The sequence below is a fragment of the Panicum hallii genome, chromosome 1, assembly GCF_002211085.1.
Source record: "Panicum hallii strain FIL2 chromosome 1, PHallii_v3.1, whole genome shotgun sequence".
NCBI classification, from domain to species: Eukaryota; Viridiplantae; Streptophyta; class Magnoliopsida; order Poales; family Poaceae; genus Panicum; species Panicum hallii.
The window spans coordinates 54,800,962-54,827,982 of NC_038042.1; the positions used below are offsets into that span (position 1 = coordinate 54,800,962).

Sequence of the window (27,021 nt, forward strand, 5' to 3'; positions counted from 1 at the left end):
CAGTTGATCAGTTCAGTTCATCAGGAAATGGAATTGCTGCAGGCAGCACTCACTCATCACTCATCAGCAATGAAAAGCAACTTTTTTTTTATTAATCATCCCAGCAACTTTTGAGAAGTGAGAAGAAAGCGCCGCGCTTGATGAGTGGTGTCGGCTGTCGCTGTACAGATCGGAGCCTTTCACCCCCGTGCCCGCCGGAAGCAGTACCATGGCTTCCCGGATTTTCCGTCCAAATTCCGGAATTACGAATCCCCTTTCTTGACCACTCGATCTGAAACCGACGCCCCGGATGGGGTGGGATGGGACCCAAAAGGCCAAAACCCGCCGTGTCAACCCCGCGTCCCAGCAGCCAACACAGAGCGGCCCGGCGGACCGCATGCAACGGCACGGCAGCGACGCGGACGCGCGGCGGCGGCGCCCGGCCGCGTGGTTTCCGCCTTGGCTCCTTCCGCCTGGCCTCCGCCCCCAACAGTTCATTCCCTCCTCCGCCACTGCCAGGGACCACGGCCGCGAGCCCGCGACGCGTCTTCGCTTCGGCTTTCCTCGCCGACCCACCCGCGAACTTGCCTCGCCCTCGCCTCGTGCCGGGCTGCCGGCTCGGCCGGACCGGGTAAAAAAAACAAACACAAAACCCCCACCCCACCCCCCCGAACCCGACCAAGTCAACACACACCGCACGCAACCCAACAATAACGTAGCCCGCGGCAGCAGCAAGTCAATCACGCCCACCTCGTTCTCACATCCCGCCCCCCGTCAAATTTCCAATCCCCCCCCCCACCACCTCCACCTCATCACGGCGATGGCTCCGCGCCCGCTCCTCCTCCTCCACCTCCTCCTCCTCGCCACCGCCGCCGCCCTCGCCCCGCCGGCCGCCGCGCAGCCGCAGCGGAACATCCTGACGACCTTCCCCTCCGTCCGCACGCCGGCCTTCGCCACCCCGCCGCCGGCGATCGTACCCCCGTCCGCGTCCCCCACCACCGCCCCTCCCTCCACCCCGGGGTCGTCGCCGCCGCCGCCGCCGTCGTCGTCCGTCAAGCGCAGCGACATCGCGGTGGCGGTGGTGAGCACGGCGCTGAGCAGCTTCGCGGTCTCGGGGGTCGCCTTCTTCCTCTTCCTCCGCCACGGGAGGAAGAAGGAGCTGACGCCCGCGGGCGGGAATGGGTACCCCGACGGGCGGCAGGAGGGTGCCTTCGCGGGGAAGCGCCCGGAGAGGGAGCCGAGGCGGCTGCCGCGGGGCGGGGGAGGGGGCGGCTTCGGCATGGTGGACGAGAACGGGCTCGACGCGATATACTGGAGGGAGTTCGAGAAGGACGGGGATGGCAGGGGCAGGAAGAGCTGGCGGCCGCCGCAGCCGCCGCCTCCCAGGCAGCAGCAGCAGCGGGTGGAGATGTGGCCCGAGCCCCAGCAGACGTCGTCGCCGCCTTCCCCGCCGCGGCGGTCGAGGAGGAACAAGATAGATCAGGAGCCGCTCATCCCGGTGGGCTCCCTGGACTCCGCGTCCGACGTGTTCGACGAGTCGCTGCGCCCGCCTAGCGCTGGCTCCAGCTCATCCTTCTCCGTGGCCGCCGCCGGGTCGTACGCGCGTCCGCCGCCGGGTCCGCCGCCGGCCCAGGCGGTCGCCGTCAGCTCCGTGTCCCGCCCATCTCCACCGCCAGCCCCCGCCGGCCCACCAAGCGCATCGCCGGGACTGCCGCCGCCGCCTGGAAGAGCAAGCCCACCACCTGCTCCATCTATCGCTGCTGCCTCAGCCGCGTCGCCTCCACCACCACCGCCAAAACCAGCAGCCGCGTCGCCACCCCCGCCACCACCGCCCAGAGGCCCATCTCCACCTCCACCCCCACCGCCCAAGGGTGGCCCACCGCCGCCACCTCCGAAGGGCGGCCCGCCTCCCCCACCACCGCCCAAAGGCCCATCCCCGCCACCCCCGCCGCCGCCAGGAGGAAAGAGAGGAGGACCGCCTCCGCCACCTCCCAAGGGAGGCGCATCAGCGTCCTCCTCGAGGCCGCCGACAGCGCCGGGCATGCCCTCCGGGGCCGGGGAGCAGCAGGCGAAGCTGAAGCCGCTGCATTGGGACAAGGTCAATGTGCAGGCCACCGACCACTCCATGGTGTGGGACAAGATCACCGCCGGCTCGTTCAAGTAAGTCCCTCCTGAATTTTAACACCGCTTCTCATTTCCATTGCTGTAGTACTGGCACTATACGATCGAAATAGGCATCAGAATTCGGTGCTTCATGAACGTGCTAGTACGACATTAATTTCACTGAGATCAGGAGGATCACAGTAATGAGGCGCATAGGAATGGTCGAATGGAGTACCAAGTACGCACAGTGAAGTCAGGGACCTGAACTTTTAGAGTTCAGGTGTGGGTACCATGCGAATCAATTAGGCACTGCGAATTTTGGAAACGCGTAGACTGAATTTCGTAAGCAGCATTTAGCTCTGTTAATGTTTGATTCAATAGAGTAGAGAAGCCACAGACCCATCAGAGATGCATGAAGAAGAATAGTCCCAGAATATGCAAAGACACAGGTAAAGAGTAAAATAGTGAAAGGCCTTTTCGCTAGCATTTCAGTAGGAAGCACTGCACATTCCTATGTGGGATCGCAAACCCTGGATGTCGCTTTTTCGGTGGACTGACGTCGCAGCATCCTCGATCGGATGCCCAAATCCAGGCTCTCTGGTGCCTTTTTGTGCGCGTACGTATCTGGAGTACTTTACATACGAGCTACGACAAAGACAGGTGGCGAGATTTGCTTTTTATATAAAGCGCGTTCTCTGTCGAACATGACCTTGCTCATTAAGAAATGAGTAGTAGAATTGGTATAGGGGATTTCGTGGAACGAGTATACGAGTTGGTGTTTCATGCTTTTCGTTGAACAAGTATGATTTTTTTAGTTGACAGAATCAACTATTGCATAATTTAGCAGTACTATTCTCGACTTCTGTGATGTGTCTTTTAGGTACAAATTTAATTTTATGATCAAGACTTTGTAGTCCAAATCATGGTCCGTGGTTGGACATTGGTTCGCTATATGCTCCCCTAGTCCCATGAACTTTGTTGTTGGAATCATTGCTTCGACGAACTTACAAGGGATGTGCCCCAGTTAGAGTGAGTGTGTGAACGCGTGTCCCGCTCCACCTTGGCTTGAACTCGGTCAAGATGGGCACCGAGTTGTCTCTGTCAGCTTGTCGCCACTCGCCACAATACCACATCCCTTTGCATGGTTGGAGAATCTACCTGGTGTCGCTATTAGTTACTGCAATGTTAACACGAGCAATTTCACATGGATTTGCTAGTATTATCTAGTGCTCAGAAAACTCATGCTTTTCCCAACATTCCCTTGTGATGGATTGAGGCCATTTCAAGTTTCTAACGGTGTTAATTCTGGTGTGTTTTCAGCTTGGATGAAGGCATCATCGAGGCTCTGTTCGGCACTGCAGCTGCAAACCGCAAGCCGAAATCTGCAGATTCCAAGGACTCCGCTGAATCCTCGGCCGGCCTTGGGCGCTCAAACACACCGGAACAAATATTCCTGCTCGAGCCCCGCAAATCGCATAATATTTCCATCATCCTGAGGTCCCTCACTGTGGGGCGGGATGAAATCATCGACGCCCTCCGCGATGGGCACACAGAACTCAGCACTGAGGTCCTGGAGAAGCTATCTCGGCTCAACATCTCCAAGGAAGAAGAATCCACCATTCTGAAGTTCTCTGGGAATCCCGAGAGGCTTGCCCCAGCTGAGTTCTTCCTTCTGCGCCTCCTCCTTGACGTGCCCAACCCATTTGCTCGTGTCAATGCACTGCTTTTCAAGGTGAACTATGGCGCTGAGGTTGCGCAGCTCAAGCACTCGCTTCGGACCTTGGAATTGGCAAGCCAGGAGCTGAGGACAAAGGGTCTGTTCTTTAAGCTGCTCGAGGCTGTGCTCAAGGCAGGAAACAGGATGAATGCTGGAACAGCACGTGGCAACGCGCAGGCCTTCAACCTTACCGCGCTCCGCAAGCTCTCTGACGTGAAGAGCACTGATGGGAGCACCACGTTGTTGCACTTCGTCATTGAGGAGGTTGTTCGCTCTGAGGGAAAGCGGCTTGCCATCAACCGCAACTACAGTCTCCGCCGCTCTGGCAGCCTCGCCAGGTCTGGCCACGAGGGCGGCAGTTCAGCAGCAGGCCAGGGGCCATCAAGGGAGGAGAGGCAAAATGAATACATGAACCTGGGGCTTCCAATTGTTGGAGGTCTCAGTACAGAGTTTGCCAACGTGAAGAGGGCGGCATTGGTGGACTATGATGCGGTTGTCAGCGAGTGCTCAATTTTAGGCAGCCGACTCACAGACATCAAGAAGCTTCTGGAGACCTGCACCGATGATGGATTTGCAAGAGGGTTGCGAGGATTTGTGAAGGCTGCAGAACAGGAGCTGAAGACACTGAGAGGAGAGCAAGAGAGAGTGCTTGAGCTGGTCCAGAAGACAACAGAGTACTACCATGCAGGCGCCACCAAGGACAGGAACGCGCATCCGCTTCAACTGTTCATTGTAGTGAGGGACTTCTTGGGTATGGTTGATCAGGCATGTGTGGACATCAAGAGGAAATTGCAGCAGCAGAAGAAACCACCACCAACGACATCACAACCAACTACAGCTGCTGTGCCCGCGGCGGTGTCGACGGCAGCAGCAGCGGTGACAAAGGAAGCAACCGATGCTAAATCAGAACCAGCTCAGAAAACACCGGAAGAGGCGGACAGCAAAAGGAAGAGGGTCATGCCAAGATTTCCAAACCTGCCAGCGCACTTCATGAAGGATAGTGCAGATTCTGATTCAAGTAGCGACGAGGAATAGAATGGATGGGAAAGTGTAAATGATGATTGTTTGCATTGTTTTGAATTGGTTGTTGTGGAGGTATAGGTTAGCTGCAGACTGTACATAAAGCAAAGTTTTCATTGGTTATTTTGTCCATTTCTTTATACAAGATCCATATCGAGAGGAGTAAATAGAATTCTACTTAGAAATTTGTACAAAATTTGATGTGAAGATATCAATCGCTTGGAAAAATGATATCTTTGTTAATATCAGGTAATAACTTGCCATTGTACAACAAAGAATTTCCTACCTATAACAAATGTAGAATAAGCGGGCAGAGAAGCGAACTCTGCAATTGTAGTACTTACGTGCTTCTGGCCTTCAACCGGCAAGCTCGCTAATGGGTACTCGGTCCATGACGCTGCAAGCAATTTGTGCGTTCTTTTGGAGAACTGGATCAATGTCTGGCAATTTCGGAATCTGGAAGATAAAGCAAAAGACATATTGTTAATGGAAATGCTTATCATTAGAGTCTTGTGCCCAAAAAAAGAGGTACTGTAAGTCCATATCAAACATCAGGTATACTGAATCTGCATGCTTGTTTTACCCTATAAAAGGATCTGCACTCATAATATACCTGAGCTAGTAAGTCGATTGTGCGCCTGAGCAGACGGGCTAAATCTCCGTCATCCATTGCAGAGTCCATCATTATCTCCCTCCAGGTCAACCCTGAAGCCCAGGCTTCAACCATCCCAGCAAACTGGGCATCTATTTCGCAGGGTATCTATATTCAAAGGAACAAACAAATGAGACAAGGACAACAATTGGTTGAACAACACTGGAAAATAGGGACATGATATGCCAGACCTTAACATTATGCTTCTCCTGGAGATCGATGAGCGAGTTTCTCTGCTCTTCTAAATAGCTTATAACACCAGTGACAACAGAAGAAGGTTCGTATACATAACTACAAACAGTCATGAGTTAGCAGGACATCATTAGAAAGAGACCAAAAGGAGTTTTTGCCAAAAAAATGAATTCAACCATATACAGCTAAAAATGCACTAGAGCCTACAGGAATTCTCATTTCAACAGAGGAAAAAACACGCCAAGGCCACAGCCTGTAGGATATCTGTAATTCTTTGACATCAAATTTCTCATATGGCAAGTCGTGCTTTGGAAATTGTTCTAAATCTTTCCGTATCTTGTCATGAGGAATAGATTTGCAAACAAAAGCTTGTAAAGACGTTGACAGTGGGCACAATGTATATCACTACTTTTTTTTAGGGCAGGCGTAAATCACTACTTAATGGGGCTTGGTGGTGTATGGCAACTTTGAATAGACATGTCCAATTAGTAAAACAGCATGGTTGAGCTGCCAGTATCTTTGTTAGTGAAGTATTTCAATTGTTACAGTGGAAAGCATATATGACAGACAATGTGCTGGTCCACATTTTTAGAACACCTCGTGGGACAGATACCTGCACCATTGATCTGTTTTATTAAATGCAAGCACATTTGAACCAGCAGGTATAAAAAGGATATGAACTCAAGTATGTAGATACCAACATGATATATAACAGGAGAGTAAGCAAGAGAATATATATAGGAGGTTATAAACAAAAGAAAAAAAAACCATTGAATAGTTTTTTACCTGCTATTTTTCCAAGGACGAAGTTTGATCCCTTCGGACACTAAACTTCCACAAACTGCTGCCAATTGAGATGGCTTTAGATCCAAGAGGACTTTGTTCCTAAGAACCATAGCAAGCCAGAGCTCGTTTTCTCCTCGTATAGCTGCTGCCGTCTCACCCAAAGGATAGATTACCTGAGTGTTGATATCTAATGCTCTAGCCTCTTGTATAACTTTGCTAATCTGGTAAATATTCATATAGAGAACCACAAATTAATATTCATATTGATGGCAAACATAAGGATATACCTAGCAAGATGAAAATCATATATTAGTTATCTAAAACCATGAACACCCTAAGTGACCTATGTATATGGAGATATGGTAGGAACCATCAAATCTTCAGAATTATCAAGTGCCAGTTCTGTTGCGAGGATGTAAGTGAGCAAGGCACCATTGGATGGGGCTCAAATTGGGAATGATTGGTTGAAGGGGGTGGGAGGGGATTGGGGGGACACGTTCACTGGCAACAGCAGCTCATATGCCTAAAATGTAGTTGACCAACAATATCAGGACAAGACATATGATACAATGTACGCAGTTCTCCTGCACGTTCGAGAAAAAAAAAAGGACAAGACATATGATAAGGAACTTGATGCATGGAAAAGGTAATGGGCCAATTTGATCAGCATTACAGTATCTACTAATACAACATCAAACAATATGAAAATTACACTGAGTCAACAAAGAGATACATGGAAAAAAATTATGAATATACAAAAGATGCATGGTAACCTGGAGAAATTCTTTCCAACCAGTTGGTTCAATCTGTTTTATCCGTCGAGTCAAGCGTCTGGATCTAGCTTCCAAGCGCTCAATCTTTTCTTTTGTAAAGTTTCGCATGTCAATAATCTTTTGGAATTCTTTGAAGCCCTTAGTACTCTTGATTGTTTTCTTCAAATGTGAAACCTTCCTCCTCTGTTGCTTGTAGCATTCTACTGCATCTTGATGTTCTTGGGAGAATCGTTCCACCTGTGAATGTTAATCAAAAAGAAGTTAAGGTTTAAAAAAAGCTACTAAATTCGAAAGGACCTCCTAACTTCAGACATGATTATTTGAGTAATATTAACCAACATATACAGAGGAAACAGGGTTGAGTCCAGATGAGGCTCTCACAGAAAATTGCCATTATTCTGCAGATGACCAAATGGCATGTGGAAGCAGGACATCATTCTTACCGAACTAATTTAAGTATGTCTACTGCGTAATGGGGACTGATAAGTTGGAGGCTAATAGAACATGGCTTATTTGACATTATTGATTGGTTTTTATATTACCAATAGATATAGGACTGCCAACGGTAAGGTACACTACTCGTCTGCTCCTATCTAAGGATCTACCATTACAATTTATTGCTAACCAACCTATAATAAGAAAGATGAAAAAGGAAGACTTTCGCAGAAATCTTTTTACATAACAGGAAGTTAAACGTGGTGAAATTTCATGAAAACTACGTATTGTTTCTTCTAGAAGGTACAAGATGAAAATAAACATATTGGATCAACTCAGTGTATGTTAAGTCAAGCACTCTGCAACAATTTCCCAGAATAGTCAAGGAGTAAGTGCTAACCTCATCATCTTCCGGAAGGCTATTAAGCACTGGAACATTAAGACTCCATGACCATGTGTCTAGAGAACCATCCATGCTTAACAAAGAACCATATTCTGATTTCGCAAGTTTATCCCACATCATCTCTTCACGCAAAAGGAGTTGCTTCAGGGTTTCTCGAGGGAGCGTGCCCCCTTCAATAGATGGGACAGCAGGAAGACCTGTCTTGTAAACAGTTTTTATCCATTTCTCTGTGAACAGATACCATGAATTATCTGAACTTAAAGCTACGTAGTAAGATGGGCAATAAAGTTGTTCCCCACTATCAACTTTATGCTTGCCTGTACCAAGTGAATCTTCTTCTTCCACCTGCAGTAAGTATATTTAGGTTCTCCTTCTGCAATGCCTACACCAAAGTTTAAAAAGAGTTGCCCTACAAAGTTTTTTGAATAGTAACTTACCATGTTCGCAATCTTTTGATCAGCAAACGATTTGAGGTTTCCAATAAATACAGCAGGGATAGTGTGCTGAATTGAATCCTTGTCCTTATACTGCAGGCACATGAAAGGAAGATGGCCACTTTCAAATTCTTCCAGCCGATTTTTCCATGCAGCCATTCTCTCTAGTTCCATCCTTTTTTTCAGCTCATTTCTGATCTGCTTCTCTTCCTGAGGAACAGGGGTGTGTAGACCATTGGATGGATCAGTATATCATTAAGTTTGATAGATCAAAACAAATAAACAACCAATATTACCTTTAGTCTCTTTTGTAGAAGGGAAATGTCGGCATAATCTTCCTCTGATAAATCTTCCCTGCATTTTCGGTCAATAGATTCATCGGTAATTTCTGAAGAGAGGTATTGTATTTCTTGCTGTATTCTTTCAATCTCTTCTTTGGCAGCAACCATTACATTGCTCCCAACATAATTCCCAAAGCTTTGCTCCACTAGCTTTCGAGCTTCTTCTAAAGTTCTTCCAGAGCGCTTGACCTTAAGATCATCTGATTCTTTCTGATTATGAGTAACTTTTGAACCCTGAACAACATATTCCAACCCATTAGTTAAAGATTTGGAGAAAGCAGGAACAAATGCATAAATATATACAAAAAAGGAAAGGAAAAAATCATACAGCTAGGAGGTTCAAAACCATCCCATATGATGCAGTGAATTGTGAGACAAGTGGCTCAAGTCCAGCAAATATAATGTCACAACACTCTTCAGGTCCTTCATATGGAGTCTGAACAAGAACAGCGTGCCCAACTGTATCAATCCCTCTCCTTCCAGCACGACCTGCCATCTGGAATAGTTCATTTGGGGTTAAGAGCTGGCGCCCGGCATCTATTCTTTTGCTGAGAGAAGAAATCACAGCCGTCCTAGCAGGCATGTTAATCCCTGCTGCAAGGGTTTCCGTTGCAAAAACTACTTTAACAAGGCCACGCTGAAATAATTCTTCAATGAATGATTTCCACAGTGGCAAGCAACCAGCATGATGGGCAGCAACTCCTCGCAAGAGTCCTTTTACAGCACTTTCTCGGACAGCATCAGGATATTGCATCTTGAATCTCCTGAGTTCCAGTTCAACTTCACTAGCCTCAGTGTCATGCAACAATCTGCAATCCTCAAGATACTCAACAGCTGCATCACACCCTCTTCTACTAAAAATAAACCAAATAGCTGGAAGCATGTCATTTTCCCAAAGTTGTGATAAAGTGTCGCGTATTAGTGGAACCTGCATTGCAAGGTACCAACAAAATGGCATCAGTTAGGCATGTCACATGTTGGGCTGCACATCGTCTAGAAAATAAATAGCAGTTCAAATCTATCATGTGAGGAGCAAGTAACTGAAGCTTAAGGGGATTTTAGTCCATACTTGGGAGCGGCGCATATTGCTGAGTTCATGCTTTGACAACTGAACCTGTTTTGATATGTCCAAAGGGCTTCTATTACCTTGCTCATTTTTATTTGTCCTAAGTCGCCTCTTTCCTTTCACATAATAGAACTCACTCTTTGGAGATGCTAAGTTTTGAAAGTTAGACATCCGCAGTTTCCTGCATGGGTAGAATAAGAAAGGGCAGCTGTAAAGTGTTCCCCCTTTTCAAATATGAATTTCACTAAGAAAGTTGTTGTATTGTATAGTACAAGAAAGGAAAAGAAATGCATCTCATATAATTCATATGCATTGTGAGTACTAGCCTATCAACCCGTGCTCCCGCACGGGCTAATTAGAATTATTATAAAAATAAAGCTTATAACTAATAATTATAATTATCTATCTCATGCCCTCTTTAATCTATTAAACATTCTAACACATACTCCAAAATACATATTTATCATCATCTAGTTGCAATAGATTTCATTTTGCATCACACCTCCATGTGTGTTTGATATATATTTAATTGAATCATTTGTTTGTGAATTGGTATTCTTATCTCTTCCATCGTACATGAATACATGGTGAAACATATCGTGGGTAGTATTTTTATATAAACAATAACATAAACAATATATTAATAATTATAGAAATAGTAATTTAAAATTTTATATTGATGCACTTTAAAATTTTGTTATAAATATATAATTTAGATTCAGATTAGAGGTTACTTTAACTTTTAATAACGACATAATTGGATAATTTATATGCAAATTTAGGGATTATTTGCATTATTTTTATAATGGCATAGGTGGGTAATTTACATGAAGATTTGGGGTTACTTTAGAATTTTTATAATGGCAGAGGTGGGTAATTTAAATACATGTTTAGGGGGTTACTTTAGTCTATTTTCATAATGGGAGAGGTGGGTAATTTATTAGGAAAGATAACAGATCCAATGACGATATGATTAGAGTTGTCACATTGACGGCCGGATGTTTCTGATTTTTGTGAGAATTTCTAGAATTTCTCTATTTTTTTAGAATGTCCACCTAGGATCTTAGGTGGCTTCACGTGGAGACTTCAAAAGGAGCCTCCAATTAGTAATAGTAAGATTTTTTTGGTTCTTATAACAAGGAAAAATAGATAATAAAGATTTGCATGTCTCACAAAAAAAATTGGGGTATTTTACAAATAATGCATTTTTGCAAGTGGTACTCAGGAACTCATGGGCACCGAAACTGCATTCTTTATCTTTAAAAATAGTCTAGCATGTGTGATACCTATTCATTTTCTTCCCCTTTCCATCAAGAAGCAGTTGTAGGGCATATTTCTTTGAGAAGTGCCACGTAAGTGGAACCGGGCGTTTGTTCGATGTTACTAGCTCTGTCTTACCATGAATCTACAAAGAAAGAGACATAAGAATGATTCCATACTTCAGAAAATCGAACAATGTTTTGCAATGCTGAGCAAATAAAGGTTAACTATTACGTGTGGAAACAAAACATTTGTGCATGCATATGTTTGTGCAGTTAGTTTATTCTAAAAATCCTAGGCCCATGATTGCGCAAAGGTGTGCCTAACTTATATACACATTGTTGCATAAACATCACTGTAAAGAAAACAGCTCACAAATAATCAAACATGAAATATGCAATTACCTGACTTATCCAGCCTGCTAATTCATCAGGATTTGCAACAGTAGCTGACAAGCATATAAGCTGGACTTCCTTTGGACAATATATGACCTAAGATATGATGAAAGTAGCTAAATAAAAGAATAACATGAACACAAATGATTAATACAAGTAATACAATACATACAGTTTCTTCCCAAACAGTACCACGTGAGATATCACTCAAATAATGAACTTCATCCAAAACAATGACATCAACTTGAAATAATCTACCTTCAGATGCTGTCATGCCAACACTGCAGTACAAACAGAGGATGTCAAGAGTTATCTCAGAGATAGGAGAGGCAACATCAGTTAGAACTTACAACCTAGAACTACCAACCTGCAAAAGATGAATCTCCCAAAGAAATTACCCTAAGGCCCCGTTTGGATCCCTTCATTTTGAGGAATTTGAATCTACTTAATAGAGTAGGCTATTTGTCTTGGAATGTGGCATTCCACAACTTTCCAAAGTATATATATATATATATGTATATATAAGCTTATCTTAAATTCATGGGGGTGGAAGATGGAAATTGATTCTATAGATCCTCATGTTATGTTTCTAATGTACAACTTATAGCACACTTTTCGATTCGCTTCCCTATAGCAGAAGTGCAGTGCATAAGTATCTCTCCCATATGGCCAACAATAATATACAAATATATTACAAATACAACTATATTAGCTTAATTAATTTATATCTAAATTATGATAATTAGAATGGAATTCAATTCCAAGGATCCAAACGGGGCCTAAGAGTATCTAGAAAAGAAACCGTGTATATCATAAAGTGGGCGTGTACAATTTGAGAAAAACTGGCAAGAGTTTTAAATAAAGTCAAATCTATATCTACTGTAAGCAGATCACCTCATAGAATGCTTCTGCAATATTTAATATAACGCAGAGTGAATATTTGTAGCAATCCATACCAATTATTAGAAAATCACTCATAAAATACCTTTGGTACAGCATGTTACGCAAAATCTCTGTCGTCATAATTAGGATCTGAGCATCTTTGTTGATAGCAGAATCTCCTGTAAGAAGACCAACATTATGATCACCAAAGGTATTCCTGAAATAATTGTACAAAAAAATGTGTCAAAATGAATTTACTAGATAAACTGATGGGGTGTTTCTGTTTCACAAGATATTGTTCACTCTTTTGCTTTTTATTCCAATCAAGCTATGGGGGTTACAATTTCATGTGTTTATTTCAGTATCTGCCTCAAAATAAAAAAAAATAACAAAATAGAGGTTTAGAAGGTTGAACATCAGTTATTTTTGCCGGATTTATTCATAAACATGCAAAAATCAGGAGAATAATGAAATAGCATTTTACCGGAAATCACGAAACTTCTGATTTGACAAGGCCTTTAATGGAGTTGTGTAGAAGAGACGCCTTCCTCTAGCAACTGTTGCGACAGCTGCAGCTTCTGCTATTAATGTCTTCCCACTACTTGTAGGTGCAGAAACTACAACAGATGAACCTCTTAAAAATGCTTGTATCGCCAAGCGCTGTAAGAAGATAGGAAACAGGGTAAGAAAAACGAAATATAGGGGCTGCTTGGTAGCCAGCCATAACTCGCCACGCCGCAGGAGTGGCAGCCGAACCTTAGGCGCCACAAGTGTGGCGTCAAAATCTACTACGAGCTGCTTAGAAATTTGTGGCGTGCCGCAGGTTAGTAACCAACCAAGCAGTAGCCTTGTTTTTATGGCGGCACCTAAGATGAGGCATGGCAAACTGTGGTGAGGAACCAAACGCGCCCATAATATCTTGTGGACCTTGGGATAATGCTCAATAATTATGGAAAGCATTAGTCCTCAATGATTAGATATGCATGCAGCTTAAAAATGCATCCACCTTCCAGACATTTTATTGCAGAAAGAGGGGGATGGGATTGCATATATTATCCTTCCAATGCCAGTGCCCAATGACTTTAGTTGGAATTCACAAATCACAGCTTCAGTTCCAATTAACTCGAAAACCATTAAACCAATTCAATTTTCGACATTAGTAAATTTTATCAAGGAATGAGTGAATGACAGACCTTTTGTTGCCTACTTTCATAGCTAATATAGGAAACATCCCAAGAGTAGCTCGTCCCAAACAATGCCATCAGAAGTCAGTCAATGTAGTGACAGTTTTTCACTCGAAAAAGGTGATAGAGATTGTAATGTTTACAATGAATGAGACGGCCATGGTCCGAACACCCAAATAAAACACAATCTTACCATCTAACCAAGACCCAGAATTTAAATGTGTTTTCCGAACTCAAATTTGAATGCTTCAATTAGAAAGTGGCAGCACACATGACTGAAGAACTTCTGTACCTATTATTTAAAGTTAGTAAGTTACACGTGTGAGGAATGTTCCAGACCTCCATAACAATTCAAAACTGTATTTAACTTTCCCAGCCCAGCATTGGAGTAGCACCACTACTACCCCCGAGAGTCTGAGAGATCACCAACACACACCGATAGTTCGATGAATAGAACCAAGACTGGCACATTCGCAGCATTAGCAAACCGAAACGATACCTGAAATTTGTCGATGGGGAAGTCGTAGATCCCGGCGAGCTCATTGTAGTCGATGATGTCGTCCCCGAACTCCCGCACCTCGGCAACCAGTTTCGCCACCCGCCGCGACTTGTACTCCTCCGACTCCCGCCTCCGCGCCGAGGTATCCTCCCGCTCGCCGTCCTCGTCTTCCGCCTCTTCCTCGTCCTCACCGCCGCTCTCCTCGTCCACCGCCACCTCATCGCCCTCATCCCCGTCCTCGTACTCGTCGTAGTCCTCGTCGTCCGCGTCGCGGATGCTTATCTCGTCGTCGTCGTCGTCGTCCACGTAGACCTCCTCCTCATCCTCGTCGTCGTCGGAGACGGAGGCGGCGGCGCGGGACGGCGAGCGCGCCGAGGCGAGGTGGAGCCGAACGGCGCGGGAGGTGAGTAGTAGTAGAGGAAGGGGTGGGGTTTGGGTTTGAGGGAGCGCGTGGCGCGAGGCGGTGGGTAGTGGGAGGAGGAAATGGTGGGCGAGGCAGTGCATGGCGGGAGGGGTGCGGATGGGTGGTTCGGGGCGGGGCGGGAGGGGCGCGAGGAAGACGGGGATAATGCTCGGATTTTGTTTCGAGATTTTAGCACGGACACGGTGACAGACAATACGCCAACAAAGTGGGATTACGGACCCGTTTGGATTGGATTCTGGATTTTAAGAATCTAGATTCTATATGGATTTTGAGAACCTGGATTCTACATAAAATCTAGATTGTGCTCTTTGGATATCAAGATTCTAGTAGCTGATTTTATGGATGTTTATGCATGCATTTCTTTTATACCCTTGCTCTTCTTTTACCACCAAATGCCGTACTTCTCGCGCAAGCAAACAAATTGATCACGTATTAATGCCTCTAATCGCTCCATTAGTTTTTATTTGATTTGGTAGAGTAATTAGAGTAGCAATCGCTCCAAGGACGCCTTGGCCTCGCCCTGGACGTACTCGCACAACTCACGCTTGATTTGGTAGCTCTCTTGGTCCAGGTAGTACACGTACGCGCACGTCCCCCGCACGCGCCACCACTCGACGACCGGCGAGCGGAGGGGAAGGACGGCGCGGGCGCGGTCGAGGAACGAAAGAGCGGCGCCGGGGCAGCCGCGGCCGGGGAAGGGAACGGGCGGCGTTTGGCGTGCGGGGAGGAGGGGCGCCTGTGAGGCTGCGACCAGGGAAGGGCGTCGCCGTGGCGGCCGTGCGCACCGGGTCGCCCGCGGCCAGTGACACGCAGCGCCGGGGCGGCCCGCCAGCCCCATGCTCGGTCCGCGCGCGGGAGGGGCGACCGGCGTGCCTCCTCTGCGACAGAGCACGGGGAAGGGCCGGCGGCGGCGGCGAGGATCCGACGGTGGCTGGGAGGCGGAGGTGGCGAACGAGGAGACGCGGGGAGGGAGATGAACAGGGGGCAGTCGCCTATGGATGAGGACGGGAGACCGACAGGGAAGAGAGGGGCAGAGATTGCTCTAATTTCTCCGTGAATTCAAGGGCAAAAATGTAATTTCGCCATGTAGTAGAAGCTAAAATCAGCTCCACTCCAGCTTCCAGGATTTTAAGAATCCCAAAATCTCACGTCCAGAGTCTTCAGTAGAATCTGGTGCGTTTGGAAGCCTAATTGATTCTCCCTTGACTCTAGCTTTTGGGATTCCAAAATCTGCCTTCTTCCAAACGGGGCCTACGCCATCTAAAAGTTATAACAAAACTTGAATTACAGTAGCAGGCTAGCAGCGGCTAGTAGATCCTTCAGGTCTCTGAGCACGAGTGCACGCCAAAGCAAGCTAGCGAATTATAAAAAAAAAAACGGCTGAACTTTGGCACGGCCGCAGACAGTGCACAAGCAGGCACGTCACCATACTCCATACACCATACATACCAGATAAACATCAAAGTATGAGACACATCAAATTCAACTAGAGAGCAATAATCAGATAAATCTGCAACATCCACTGTTAAGAGTCTTATGTCAGCCAAAACATTCTGAATACAAATTAGCATCACCATAAGTAGTTGATGGACTAACCAGGACCTAACCACTAGGATGCAAATCGGTAACCCTTAACTGCACCTCCAACCCTCTTCGGTTTAAATATTCGTGCTACTTCTTCAAAATAAAGTTCTATTTTAAAAAATTAGCATAAATATTTAAACTAAAGAGGGTTGGAGATGCATCTAAAAGTCACTAATTTGCACCCCTACTAACCACTACGAAGAAAAGCGCCATCAAAAGTTTAGAACCTATTACTAACGGTTCCTGAATCTCCCACAATATGATAAGGGATCAATTGATTTATTACTGTTGCCTTTTGCATTCAATAGTGGTAAGAATGCATCTCCAATTCATTGAGAAAAGTAGGTGAGCATAATTTAGGAATGCTGTAAAAAATTATGCTGTGTATCCTAATACTCTTGTAGTTTATGTTATATTTTTTAACTGAAGGAATTGTTGGTATACATCCGTATAATTTAGTTTAATCCACTCTTTCTGTTGAGTATTTATAACACTAATTACATTGCAGATTGTACATCATCACACTAGCAACAATTTGACAACTAACTCTATTTTATTGTCTGGCAAATTTTGCTATAGTCGCTGACACGTAGAATCAACACAAACGTGTTTGCTACGTGATTTTTTATACTTTATGTAAAAGTAGTTTTCAAGAGGATTTTGGACTATTTTAAGGATGGACCTCCACAAAAGCAAATGTCCAATTCGCACATAGCCCAGTTGCACCCAAACCAGAAAACACAGGCCCCTCTCCCGCGCACGTCCAGTCCTTTTTCAGTTTTTCGTTCAAAATCCGCCTCCTGGAGCCCACTTCGTTACAAAGTCGGCTGATCGGCTCGCCGAGCCAGATCTGAGCCACACCCGACGTGCCCGAACAAACGAAGCGCGCCCCGCACCACACCGCACCGGTGAGTCGCTGGTCCCGTCACTTGAAAAGCAGTCAGGCAACGACTGCCCCTTGTGCCCGTCTCGGCTCTCAAAACACCCCCGGCTCGCGTCGCGGATTCCACGAGTCCGCCTCCAATTTCTCCGCAACCGCACCGCACCTCCCCAATCCCCAAGCCCACCACCCCCGAGATCTCCCAGACCGTCCTCGAGATCCCTGCAGCCATGTCGTCGGCGGCAGCCATGGAGGCCATCGACGAGCTCGTCCAGCTCTCCGAGTCCATGCGGCAGGCCGCCTCGCTCCTCGCCGACGATGACCCATCCGACGAGACCCCCTCGCGCCGCCCCTCCACCTTCCTCAACGCCGTCGTGCTCGGCAACGTCGTAAGTGCCCTGCCACGCGAGCTCCGAACCCCTGGCCGCCCCAGCCGCTCGATCTGACTCATTCTGATTTGCTCGGTTTCCGTGCAGGGCGCTGGCAAGTCGGCCGTGCTGAACAGCCTCATCGGCCACCCTGTGCTGGTGAGTGCGACACGCTTAACTCTCCCTCTTCTGCTGTGAGCATGAGCATTCGCTTATGTGATCCTCTGGTGGTGGTTGCTGCTGTGTTGCAGCCCACGGGGGAGAACGGGGCGACGCGGGCGCCGATAGTGGTCGACCTGGCGAGGGATCCGGGGCTCAGCAGCAAGTCCATCGTTCTGCAGATCGACAGCAAGTCGCAGCAGGTGTCGGCAAGTGAGTGAGATCTCGCCTCGCGTAGCCAGATCTAGCAATGGGCGCGGTTGGTCGTTTTGCTGAGTTTGGTGGCGGTTTTTGGTTTGTGGTGTGACCTGCAGGTGCACTACGGCATTCGCTGCAGGATAGGCTTAGCAAAGGGGCATCCGGTGGATCTGGGAAAGGCCGAAGCGATGAAATTCTCCTTAAGCTGCGGACAAGTACAGGTTGGTTGTTGGATTGTACGTTTTCTCTAGTAGCTGGGCAATGTTGCCAATCAAGTAACGAGCTGAATAATTGGGAATGGGTTGGGCACAATGTAGCTAAGGATTGAGAATGTTCCCAAAATGTTCTTCTGGATGTAGAGCATTGGAGTCTTCTGTGTTGTATGTTTCATATAATGCTGGAATGGTACAGCCACCATATTTTAGAGGAGAGACACATCAATGAGGGTCTTCTAATGTCCTATTACTTGCTGGCCATGCTTTAGGGGAATGTTTCTAAGGATTGAGAAAGTTTCCAAATTCTTCTTCTAGTCATAGAATATACACGCCTTCTGCATTGTATTGTATGTTCCGTATAATGCTGGAATGGTATGACCATAATGTTCAGAGGAGGGATGTGATCAGCTAGGCTCTTCTGATCGGTTATTACTTACTGAGGATAGTGCAATGGTCTACTGGATTGTAACCCTACACTGAATGAGCTCATTATCTGATAAAGTGATAGTTATAATACATAGTGTGCATTAGATGTTTCTGTTCACACTGTTTTGTTTTCTCTGGGCTCTTACTAATGACTTTACATTTCATTATCTCTTGTTTTCTGCTTTTCCAGCTCCTCCCCTGAAATTGATTGATTTACCTGGCATAGACCAACGTGTTATGGATGATTCAACGGTGAGTACTTCTTGCAATGTTTTTTTGTCATTCTTCATCAACTACTTGGGAAGGTTTAGTGTATCGCTAGAACAATTGTTGTTGGTCTAATTATTCATAATTGTGAATTGGAATATTATTGAATTAATGGAATGTCGGCGCTGGTGGATACAGAGAATAGTAACTGTGGGGACCAATCCGTCAAAATTAGAGAGACTAGTATCTAAGCATAGGAAAACCAGTGACTTTTTTCCAAGAAACTTTTAGCTTGCTTGACCCCATGTATATAGCCTTTGGGAAAATTATTGAACATTAGGTTGAAACACAGCTTAAACATCAAAATCGCCACCTCTTATGTAATTCATACTCTTTTAAGTGCTGCTCCTTTGGGAGCAATAATATTTGTTTCCCCAGTTAGGAGTCTTTTGTTTGATCTTCACAGAAACACGTTTACGCGTGCACCACACAACAAGACTATTAGTTTACTTGTTACATTTATTGTATCATCTCAGCTATATTTCATAATGGCGACTACTTTCTCATTTCAGATCAGTGAATATGCTGGACACAATGATGCAATACTGATTGTTGTGATACCAGCAATGCAAGCTGCTGATGTTGCATCTTCTCGAGCTCTTAGACTAGCAAAAGATATTGATCCAGATGGTCTGTCATTCTAATTCGATCATATCCTCCTCAATAGCATAGCCACTCTCTCAATATCAGTTAATGTTTCTTCTTGTTTAACTGTTGTAGGAACTAGAACAATAGGTGTCTTAAGCAAAATCGATCAAGCGGCTGCAGATGCAAAAACTGTTTCTTGTGTTCAGGCCATTTTGTCCAACAAGGGTGCCCCACGAGCAGCAGCTGATATTGAGTGGGTTGCTCTAATAGGACAGTCTGTCTCAATTGCATCTGCTCAATCAGGATCAGTTGGGTCTGATAATTCACTGGAAACAGCTTGGCGAGCAGAGGCTGAAACCCTTAAATCCATCCTAACTGGTGCACCTCAGAGTAAGCTGGGGAGAATTGCTCTCGTGGACACCATTGCTAAGCAAATACGTAAACGGATGAAAATTCGGCTGCCTAACTTGCTGAGCGGGTATGCATCCTATGCTGATCATCCTGTGTTTTACTTCTAAAAGCATTTTAACTCTGCCCTCTGCCCAATAAGAACCAACAGGAGATAGAGAAAAATGTTAATCTGTAGACATTCAAGTTTACTCACGATGCTTGTAATAAAACCATCAATATCTATATAGATCTGAACACATGTGAAATTGAAGGCACTTCCCCTTCTTTGATGTCTAGACATTTCCATGTTGGCCCTTTAGAAAGAATTCCAGATATCCTTTATTTATTGATAGAAAGGATATACCACTTGTTTTATTGGCACTGGATTATGCTGATGTAAATTAATCATGTGTATTTTATATTTTTGCAATGGCATCGACGGATTTGCTAGTTTAGATGAATGCCTAGCTACCATTTAGGTTATATTCTCAAGGTTTTTTTCTTCTTCTGCCAGTCAACAAAAAGCTTTTGAGGATCTAGGCCTTTCTCATCTGGCAAATCATCTCATGATTCTTTGATTGCAAATGTTCTTGTCTCTGCTGACCTTCTAGTTAAATGAACATAATATCTACATGCGGCACCTAGGTGATCATGCAACAACTTTTGCATCTGTAGTTACATGATTGACATTCATCTGCTAAGAGGAATGACATGTGTTTCCGGTCAAAACGCTCGGCTCCTCACTCTGATCCAAGGTGGGGAGTTGGTTTTTGTAATTGAATCTTTTCCTTCTTAATACAAAGATACTGAGCTCTCCTGCTTATTCGAGGGGAAAAAAAAGAGGAATGCCATGTGAAAAAAGAGATACATAGACAGGTTCCACTTGACTACTAAGTTGATGATCACCTCGAAAGCACCTTTTGAATTCTGTTAGTCACTGAACTAATGAACTATGCAACTTTTACTAATCACCCATTCTACCAATTGAGTTTATATTAGGTCATAATTATTGAATTGCATACACCCTGCTCCAATTTCAGACTTCAGGGTAAATCCCAGATAGTGCAAGCTGAGCTTGCAAGGCTAGGAGAATCGATGGTACAAAGTGCTGAAGGAACCAGAGCAGTTGCTCTGGAGCTGTGTCGAGAATTCGAAGATAAATTTCTTGCTCATATTACTTCTGGTGAGGTTAGTGATGATCCCCGTTAGCATTTTTCTGGTTATATCTAAGTTGTTGCTAAATGGAGTAACTGATTACAAGAGTGCTGTACTGTTTCCACTCAAAGGGGTCTGGTTGGAAAATTGTTGCAAGTTTTGAGGGCAAGTTTCCAGATAGGATCAAACAGCTTCCGCTGGACAGGCATTTTGATTTGAACAATGTGAAGAGGGTAAATTCAAAAGCTGCTCTATATTTAATTATAGATTGGGCTTTTTTTTTGTCCTATGATGAATAAAATTCTCTTCCTATTATAGATTGTCTTGGAAGCGGATGGTTATCAACCTTATTTGATATCTCCAGAGAAAGGTTTAAGATCCTTAATAAAAGGAGTTTTGGAAATGGCGAAGGAGCCATCACGACTCTGTGTTGAAGAGGTATGTCTAGATCTGACTTTCCTTTGTCTTTGGGCGAACATATATTTAAGACAGTTCTGTTATTTTGCATCTTTAGACTATCATACTTCTACAATTATTTAAACTGACTTTGTAGCTTCTGATATGCTAACTAATTATTATGTCTATCAACACACCAGGTACACCGTGTTTTGTTAGACATAGTAAATGCTGCTGCAAATGCTACACCAGGACTAGGAAGATACCCTCCATTCAAGCGTGAGGTATCACTTCGCTCTTTTGCTGTAACCAGCTTTCCCTTTTTTTTCTACTTGCGTTTATGCTTCACGTTAAGACTAATTTTTGAACATAATAATCCTTTGTCAAGGTCATTGCAATTGCATCTAACGCATTAGATGCTTTCAAAAGTGACGCAAAAAAGATGGTGGTTGCACTTGTTGATATGGAGCGAGCTTTTGTTCCTCCACAGCACTTCATCCGATTAGTACAGAGAAGGTCAATCATTGCTTATTTTATTCCATCTACTTTAATCCAAGTCTTAAGCAAATAATCTGTTCTGCCGCCTGATTTATGTCATTCTGTACTGTGTAGATTAATTAGAGCAATCCTTCTCTTTTCTATTCTTGATTTGTTTTCCATCAGAAAATCTCAACAAAACTAAATAGCACCATCAACCTAAATTTTAGTTACCAGAAGGCTGAAGCATCCCCCCCCCCTCCTCTCAAACACACAAAAAAGTTCCATTTGTGTTTCTCACTTAATTAAGTCTAATCACCTGGTTGGAATGGATAAATGATTTTCTCAACTGGTGCCTTTACATAATTTTATGATCATGTGAATGTGTCATGTGGTATACATCTTTATCTTGGCATGGTATTTGCAGAATGGAAAGACAGCGTCGTGAGGATGAGTTGAAAAATAGCAGATCATCTAAGAAAGGACAAGACACAGATCAATCCAAGATGAACAGGGTATGAATTCTGCCTCTTTTCTCAGGATGCACAAATCTATGTACTTAGACCTTCTAGACTCTTGGTATCAGTTTTGTCTTCCCTGTTGACATTCTTTCTCACTCATATTAGGCTTCAAGCCCCCAAACAGGATCGGACGAAGCTGGTGGTAGCCTGAAATCAATGAAGGATAAATCTAATCAGCAAGATAAGGATACAAAAGAGGGACCAAATTTGCAGGTTGCTGGGCCTGGTGGTGAAATAACTGCAGGTATGACAATTATGGGGTGGAATAACATCATGTTTTCACATAGCAATTTGGCAGTGCATTTTTTCTATGCAACTATACTTGGGAACACTTCAGATTTTTCTAAAATGCTGTTCCCTTGTCAATTTTGGTTTTCATTAGAACGGAAAACCATTTTCATAAGAATTCAATCTGTTTGGCTGATTGTTAACTTGTTCAGAACTCTTATGTAACCTTTTGCTACTTGTATACAATGCATGCATTCAGATTTAAGTGTAATGGGTGTAACTAGCCAAAAATTCGATTATTTATTTTCCAATTGTATGCTGTCATACTCCAATTTGGTGACATATTTCTTCTTTTCTCACCAGGTTACCTTTTGAAGAAAAGTGCAAAAGATAATAAATGGAGCAGAAGGTGGTTTGTTCTAAATGAGAAGAGTGGGAAGGTTAATAAATCTCCTTTGCAATTCCCTTCAATCCTGATTATTCTGGATGCTAACTTTTGATGATTTTCTTAACATTCTTTGCTGATATTTAGCACCTTCTTTAATTTGAGATGGCTTGCATGATTTACTTCAACCCTTTTCTGCTCCAGCTTGGATACACTAAGAAGCAAGAGGAGAGACATTTTCGAGGTGTCATTGTCCTGGAGGTGTGCTCAGATGTCAATCCTACTTATACTCTGAATAGTACAATCACTGTTTGATAGAATTCAAACCTTCACCATCACTTTGTACCAAATATAGTTTCTGAAATAGTTTTATGACAAAAAGCACTGTAATTTCTACAACCAGTCTTAATACTTTTTGTGTATATTAGCAGCAAAAGTTAACATGTTTATTGCACAAATCTTAAAATTACATATATGTTAAAAGGATGCAGTATACTTTCGCGTCCACACTTTAAACGGTTAATTCTTCCATTGCAAGGAAAGTTGGAATTCATATCTGAACTGAGAGACAACATGTAGACGCCTATGAGAAGTGTGATACGATCTGTTTATAATAAAATGATCTGCTGTCTGATTTAGGAATGTAACCTGGAAGAGATTGAGGAGGAAGAGATTTCTAAGAGTTCTAAGGATTCTAAGAAGGCAAATGGGCAAGAAAAAGGCCCAAGTCTTGTTTTTAAGATTACTAACAGGGTAGCCTACAAAACTGTCTTGAAAGGTTTGTGCACATAAATTTTATAGCTTATCTTAAAGTTACTTTTTTAGTCTTTTATGCTTTAAATGTTTATTTCATGTTTGCAGCTCACAGTGCCGTTATATTGAAGGCTGAGAGTATGGCTGACAAGGTTGAATGGATCAAGAAGATAAAAGGTGTTATTCAAAGCAAAGGGGGCTCTGTTAAGGGTCCAAATACTCCTGAGGATGGTTCTATGAGACAAAGCCGTTCTGATGGATCCCTTGTAAGCTCCCGAAGCCCTACCTGTGTCCTTGTACCCTTTTTTTTTGTGAAGCTCTTAGTCTTAGCATTCGTTATTATAGTATTAAAGATTAAAGACAAGACAGGACAAACTGGAAAAAATTAGAACACCTTGGCCAATGCAAATGTCGTCCCTACCATCGAGCCTGTGTGAAATGGTGCGACCACAGTTGAACCAGACAGCTTTTGACTGAACCGACAGCAAACCTGTCAAGTTGAACTGACTAAAGTTGGGAGGCTAAAAAAAATTATGTGCATACATGAGCATCAACTGAAGGTGTGGCCAAGAAAGGCTGAGGCACTTCTGGATCATCTATCAGCTGGATAATGCTCATTTCTTGATATCTAAAGGAAATTTATTGTTTTAATCTTTGATCTCAGCTCTACCTAAAGCTATCACCTTATTATGTTAGTCATTTAAATTTCTCAACCACAAGATCACTTCATTTTACTGCTTTGTTTGGTGACCACTATGACACCTTGTCACTCTTTTTGCTTAAGGATACAATGGCTCGGAGGCCTGCTGATCCTGAAGAAGAACTTCGGTGGATGTCCCAAGAAGTTCGTGGTTATGTTGAGGCTGTTTTGAACAGTTTGGCAGCAAATGTTCCAAAGGTTAATACTTGTAGCTTCAGTTGATTCTTTGAACCCTGTGATTTGTGGAGTAATGTTCATTGTCTTTTGCATTATCAGGCTATCGTACTTTGCCAAGTGGAGAAATCAAAAGAAGATATGCTAAACCAGTTGTACAGCTCAATAAGGTTAGGCACTTCTTTTGTTTAAGGATACTATGTTAAAAAATATAAGATGTATTGGATGAACACAAAGATTTAGACTGCCATGAAACCAAGAGAAAGAGAAGAGATGATAACCATGCTATCCCTATTTACCTTTGAAACATGAGGGAGAAGAGCTAGTCTATTAGTGAGATATTCACCAGGAAAGCAGGTGAGGGAATATACAATAAACATGGGCAAAACCTGGAAAACTTCAATAAATTCACATGGATGCCTTATACTTTCAAAAAAGTTCGAAAACAATATGCCATATAAAGAGAAACAGAAGATGTACCATCTAGATGGAACTTCAACAAACTAAAAGTTTTTTATGGTTCTGTCCTTGCGAAGGTCTAGTTATTATCCTTTCAGTTAGTGCTTCGCATACTACATTCAAAGAAATGAGGAAACTGATAAAAATAGTGTCTTTATCCGTGCTTGAGTTTTGCAAACTGATACGCACTTAATTACTGTTCACACTCCTGATGGGTGATTGTTGGAGGTGTTACTGGTATTTTAAAGTACTTAGAAGAAAATATTGTGTTCCATAGCCATTGTAATTTTTTAATAGTTTCTTGCTGAGTCTGTTGCATTTTTCTCACTTCTAGTGCACAAAGCAATGCAAAGATCGAAGAACTACTCCAAGAGGACCACAATGCTAAACGTAGGCGTGAAAAGTACCAAAAACAATCATCCCTCTTGTCAAAGCTTACTCGGCAGCTCAGCATCCATGATAACAGAGCAGCTTCGTATGGGAACGATAGTTCTGGAGCTGGTAAGCTGGCTATACTTCGAATTCAGCATTATGCTTGCAAATGTGATATAAATCTATTCATGAACTTTCTTAATTTACACAGGGAATATGGTTTATATCTTTTGAAATTAAGTCTTTCTTTTTGTTTCAAAATTAAGTTAATAGGTCGCTCATTCTAGCAAAGTCCTTCTTGATTGTCAATACTACCAAGTCACAAATTAGGGCCCATTTTTTCTGGGTTGGGCCGGCAGCCTCTAGGTACATCATGGTTAGCTGGTGGATTAAAGACCTCGCCTATTTGCTGCCCGTTCTTGCCACAACACATGTGCATGAATGTCCATTGTCTATTGTGGTTAGGATTAAAGACCTCGCCTATTTGCTGTCCCTTCTTGCCACAATATGTGCATGAATGTCCCATTGTCTATGATTGTAATCATGATGGAAAACCATTGCTACTGTAGTAGGTAATATATGATCCAGTCCAGGGCATAAGCCAGACAAGTGTCCTTTTTCTTTGGAATCCAGAAATGTATATAATAATGAGCTAGTAACAATTTAGTATGATAGTTCACGAGTTCACATGAAAAATTTATTGGTTTTGTCTAGAACTTCTGCTAACTAGTTAGATACTTAGATCGACATTGCTTGGCATAAATATGTGGACCATTTTGCTACGCTTTCCATTCATTCTGGTTCTGCCTTTTGGTAGCAAAATTCAGGAACCTAACCTTGAGCGGACATAAATTTACTTGCAGAGAGCCCACGGTCTCCTGGCCAATCTGGTGAGGACTGGAAATCTGCCTTCAATTCTGCAGCAAATGGCTCTGTTGACAGATCCAGTTCTCAGCATGAGACAAGGTCAAGAAGTGCTGATAGTCGTGGCCGGCGCTATGAAAATGGGGATGCCAACTCTGGCAGCCGGCGCACACCTAACCGGTTGCCACCGGCACCACCGAGTGGGGGGAGATACTAAGTACGTTGATTGATCTATCTGTGTGACCAATCAACATAAGTTCTTGCCAGGCTCTCATCCTTTTCTGATATTGGTGGAAGAACACGTCTGGGGTCAAAAGAATAGAGAGCTCGCTGGAGAGATTTGGATGGACGGTGTGTGTGTATCAAGAGAACCTCAGTTGTTTATAGAAAATTAGAAATATATAGGTTATTGATGATTGCCATTTCTTGATCATTTTGGAGTATTGATCTGCTGGATGCTCAAATCCTGTGGATTTTGTTGCCACGGATCGGTTGATCTTGGTTTTGTACCATTCTGTTGTAAGTCATCCCATCGAACTGGCAATGTATCATTCCTTCCCATTCTTTTTAACTACCACAGGCTCATTCGTTATTTGTGGTGCTAATGTTGCTGTATGACTATATACTTGACGATTCTTTGAAATATGTCCGGGCTGGCCTCGAATGGATTCGCCGTAGTTCCCGGGGAAAAAAAGAGATTATTTGATGAGCTGGAGAACACACATGCTTGTTGATACCGGCCTCGTGTTCTTGTGGGCTCTGGTGTGCGTAATGAAGCTGCTGAACTGTGGCATAATTTGTTTCAACATCGGAGATATATATTGCATATATTGTGAGCGATTCTTCGGCCGCAAGCGCAGGTGGTCATGCTTCTCTACTTCCTAGTTTATGCCTAAACAAACCATATGATCAAATCA

The 27,021-nt window shown here is 43.9% G+C and overlaps 3 protein-coding genes across 3 annotated transcripts; 2 read left to right on the forward strand and 1 right to left on the reverse strand.

Annotated features, from left to right (window-relative positions):
- Positions 1-773: 773 nt before the first annotated feature.
- LOC112878618 (formin-like protein 16) lies at positions 774-4,996 on the forward strand. The gene is made up of 2 exons (XM_025942887.1): positions 774-2,139; positions 3,403-4,996. Exons 1-2 carry the CDS (start codon positions 800-802, stop codon positions 4,832-4,834), a joined length of 2,772 nt encoding a protein of 923 aa, XP_025798672.1. The 5' UTR covers positions 774-799; the 3' UTR covers positions 4,835-4,996.
- Positions 4,920-14,625, reverse strand: LOC112878493 (DExH-box ATP-dependent RNA helicase DExH15 chloroplastic). Its single transcript, XM_025942832.1, has 16 exons — positions 14,122-14,625; positions 12,923-13,098; positions 12,542-12,655; positions 11,729-11,837; positions 11,566-11,652; positions 11,188-11,306; positions 9,905-10,082; positions 9,164-9,763; positions 8,791-9,069; positions 8,498-8,704; positions 8,058-8,405; positions 7,223-7,459; positions 6,450-6,670; positions 5,663-5,762; positions 5,433-5,579; positions 4,920-5,275 (listed from the first exon to the last, which is right to left on the reverse strand). The coding sequence occupies exons 1-16, from the start codon at positions 14,623-14,625 to the stop codon at positions 5,177-5,179; spliced, it is 3,525 nt and encodes a 1,174-aa protein (XP_025798617.1). The 3' UTR covers positions 4,920-5,176.
- Positions 14,626-17,081: 2,456 nt separating this feature from the next.
- On the forward strand, positions 17,082-26,747 carry LOC112903061 (dynamin-2A-like). Its single transcript, XM_025972272.1, has 22 exons — positions 17,082-17,398; positions 17,486-17,536; positions 17,629-17,749; positions 17,851-17,955; positions 18,566-18,627; positions 19,155-19,272; positions 19,363-19,708; positions 20,661-20,808; positions 20,907-21,008; positions 21,094-21,213; positions 21,372-21,455; positions 21,560-21,687; positions 22,076-22,163; positions 22,275-22,413; positions 22,761-22,837; positions 22,987-23,043; positions 23,422-23,560; positions 23,644-23,801; positions 24,320-24,433; positions 24,512-24,579; positions 25,203-25,369; positions 26,104-26,747. Exons 1-22 carry the CDS (start codon positions 17,240-17,242, stop codon positions 26,319-26,321), a joined length of 2,769 nt encoding a protein of 922 aa, XP_025828057.1. The 5' UTR covers positions 17,082-17,239; the 3' UTR covers positions 26,322-26,747.
- Positions 26,748-27,021: the final 274 nt, after the last annotated feature.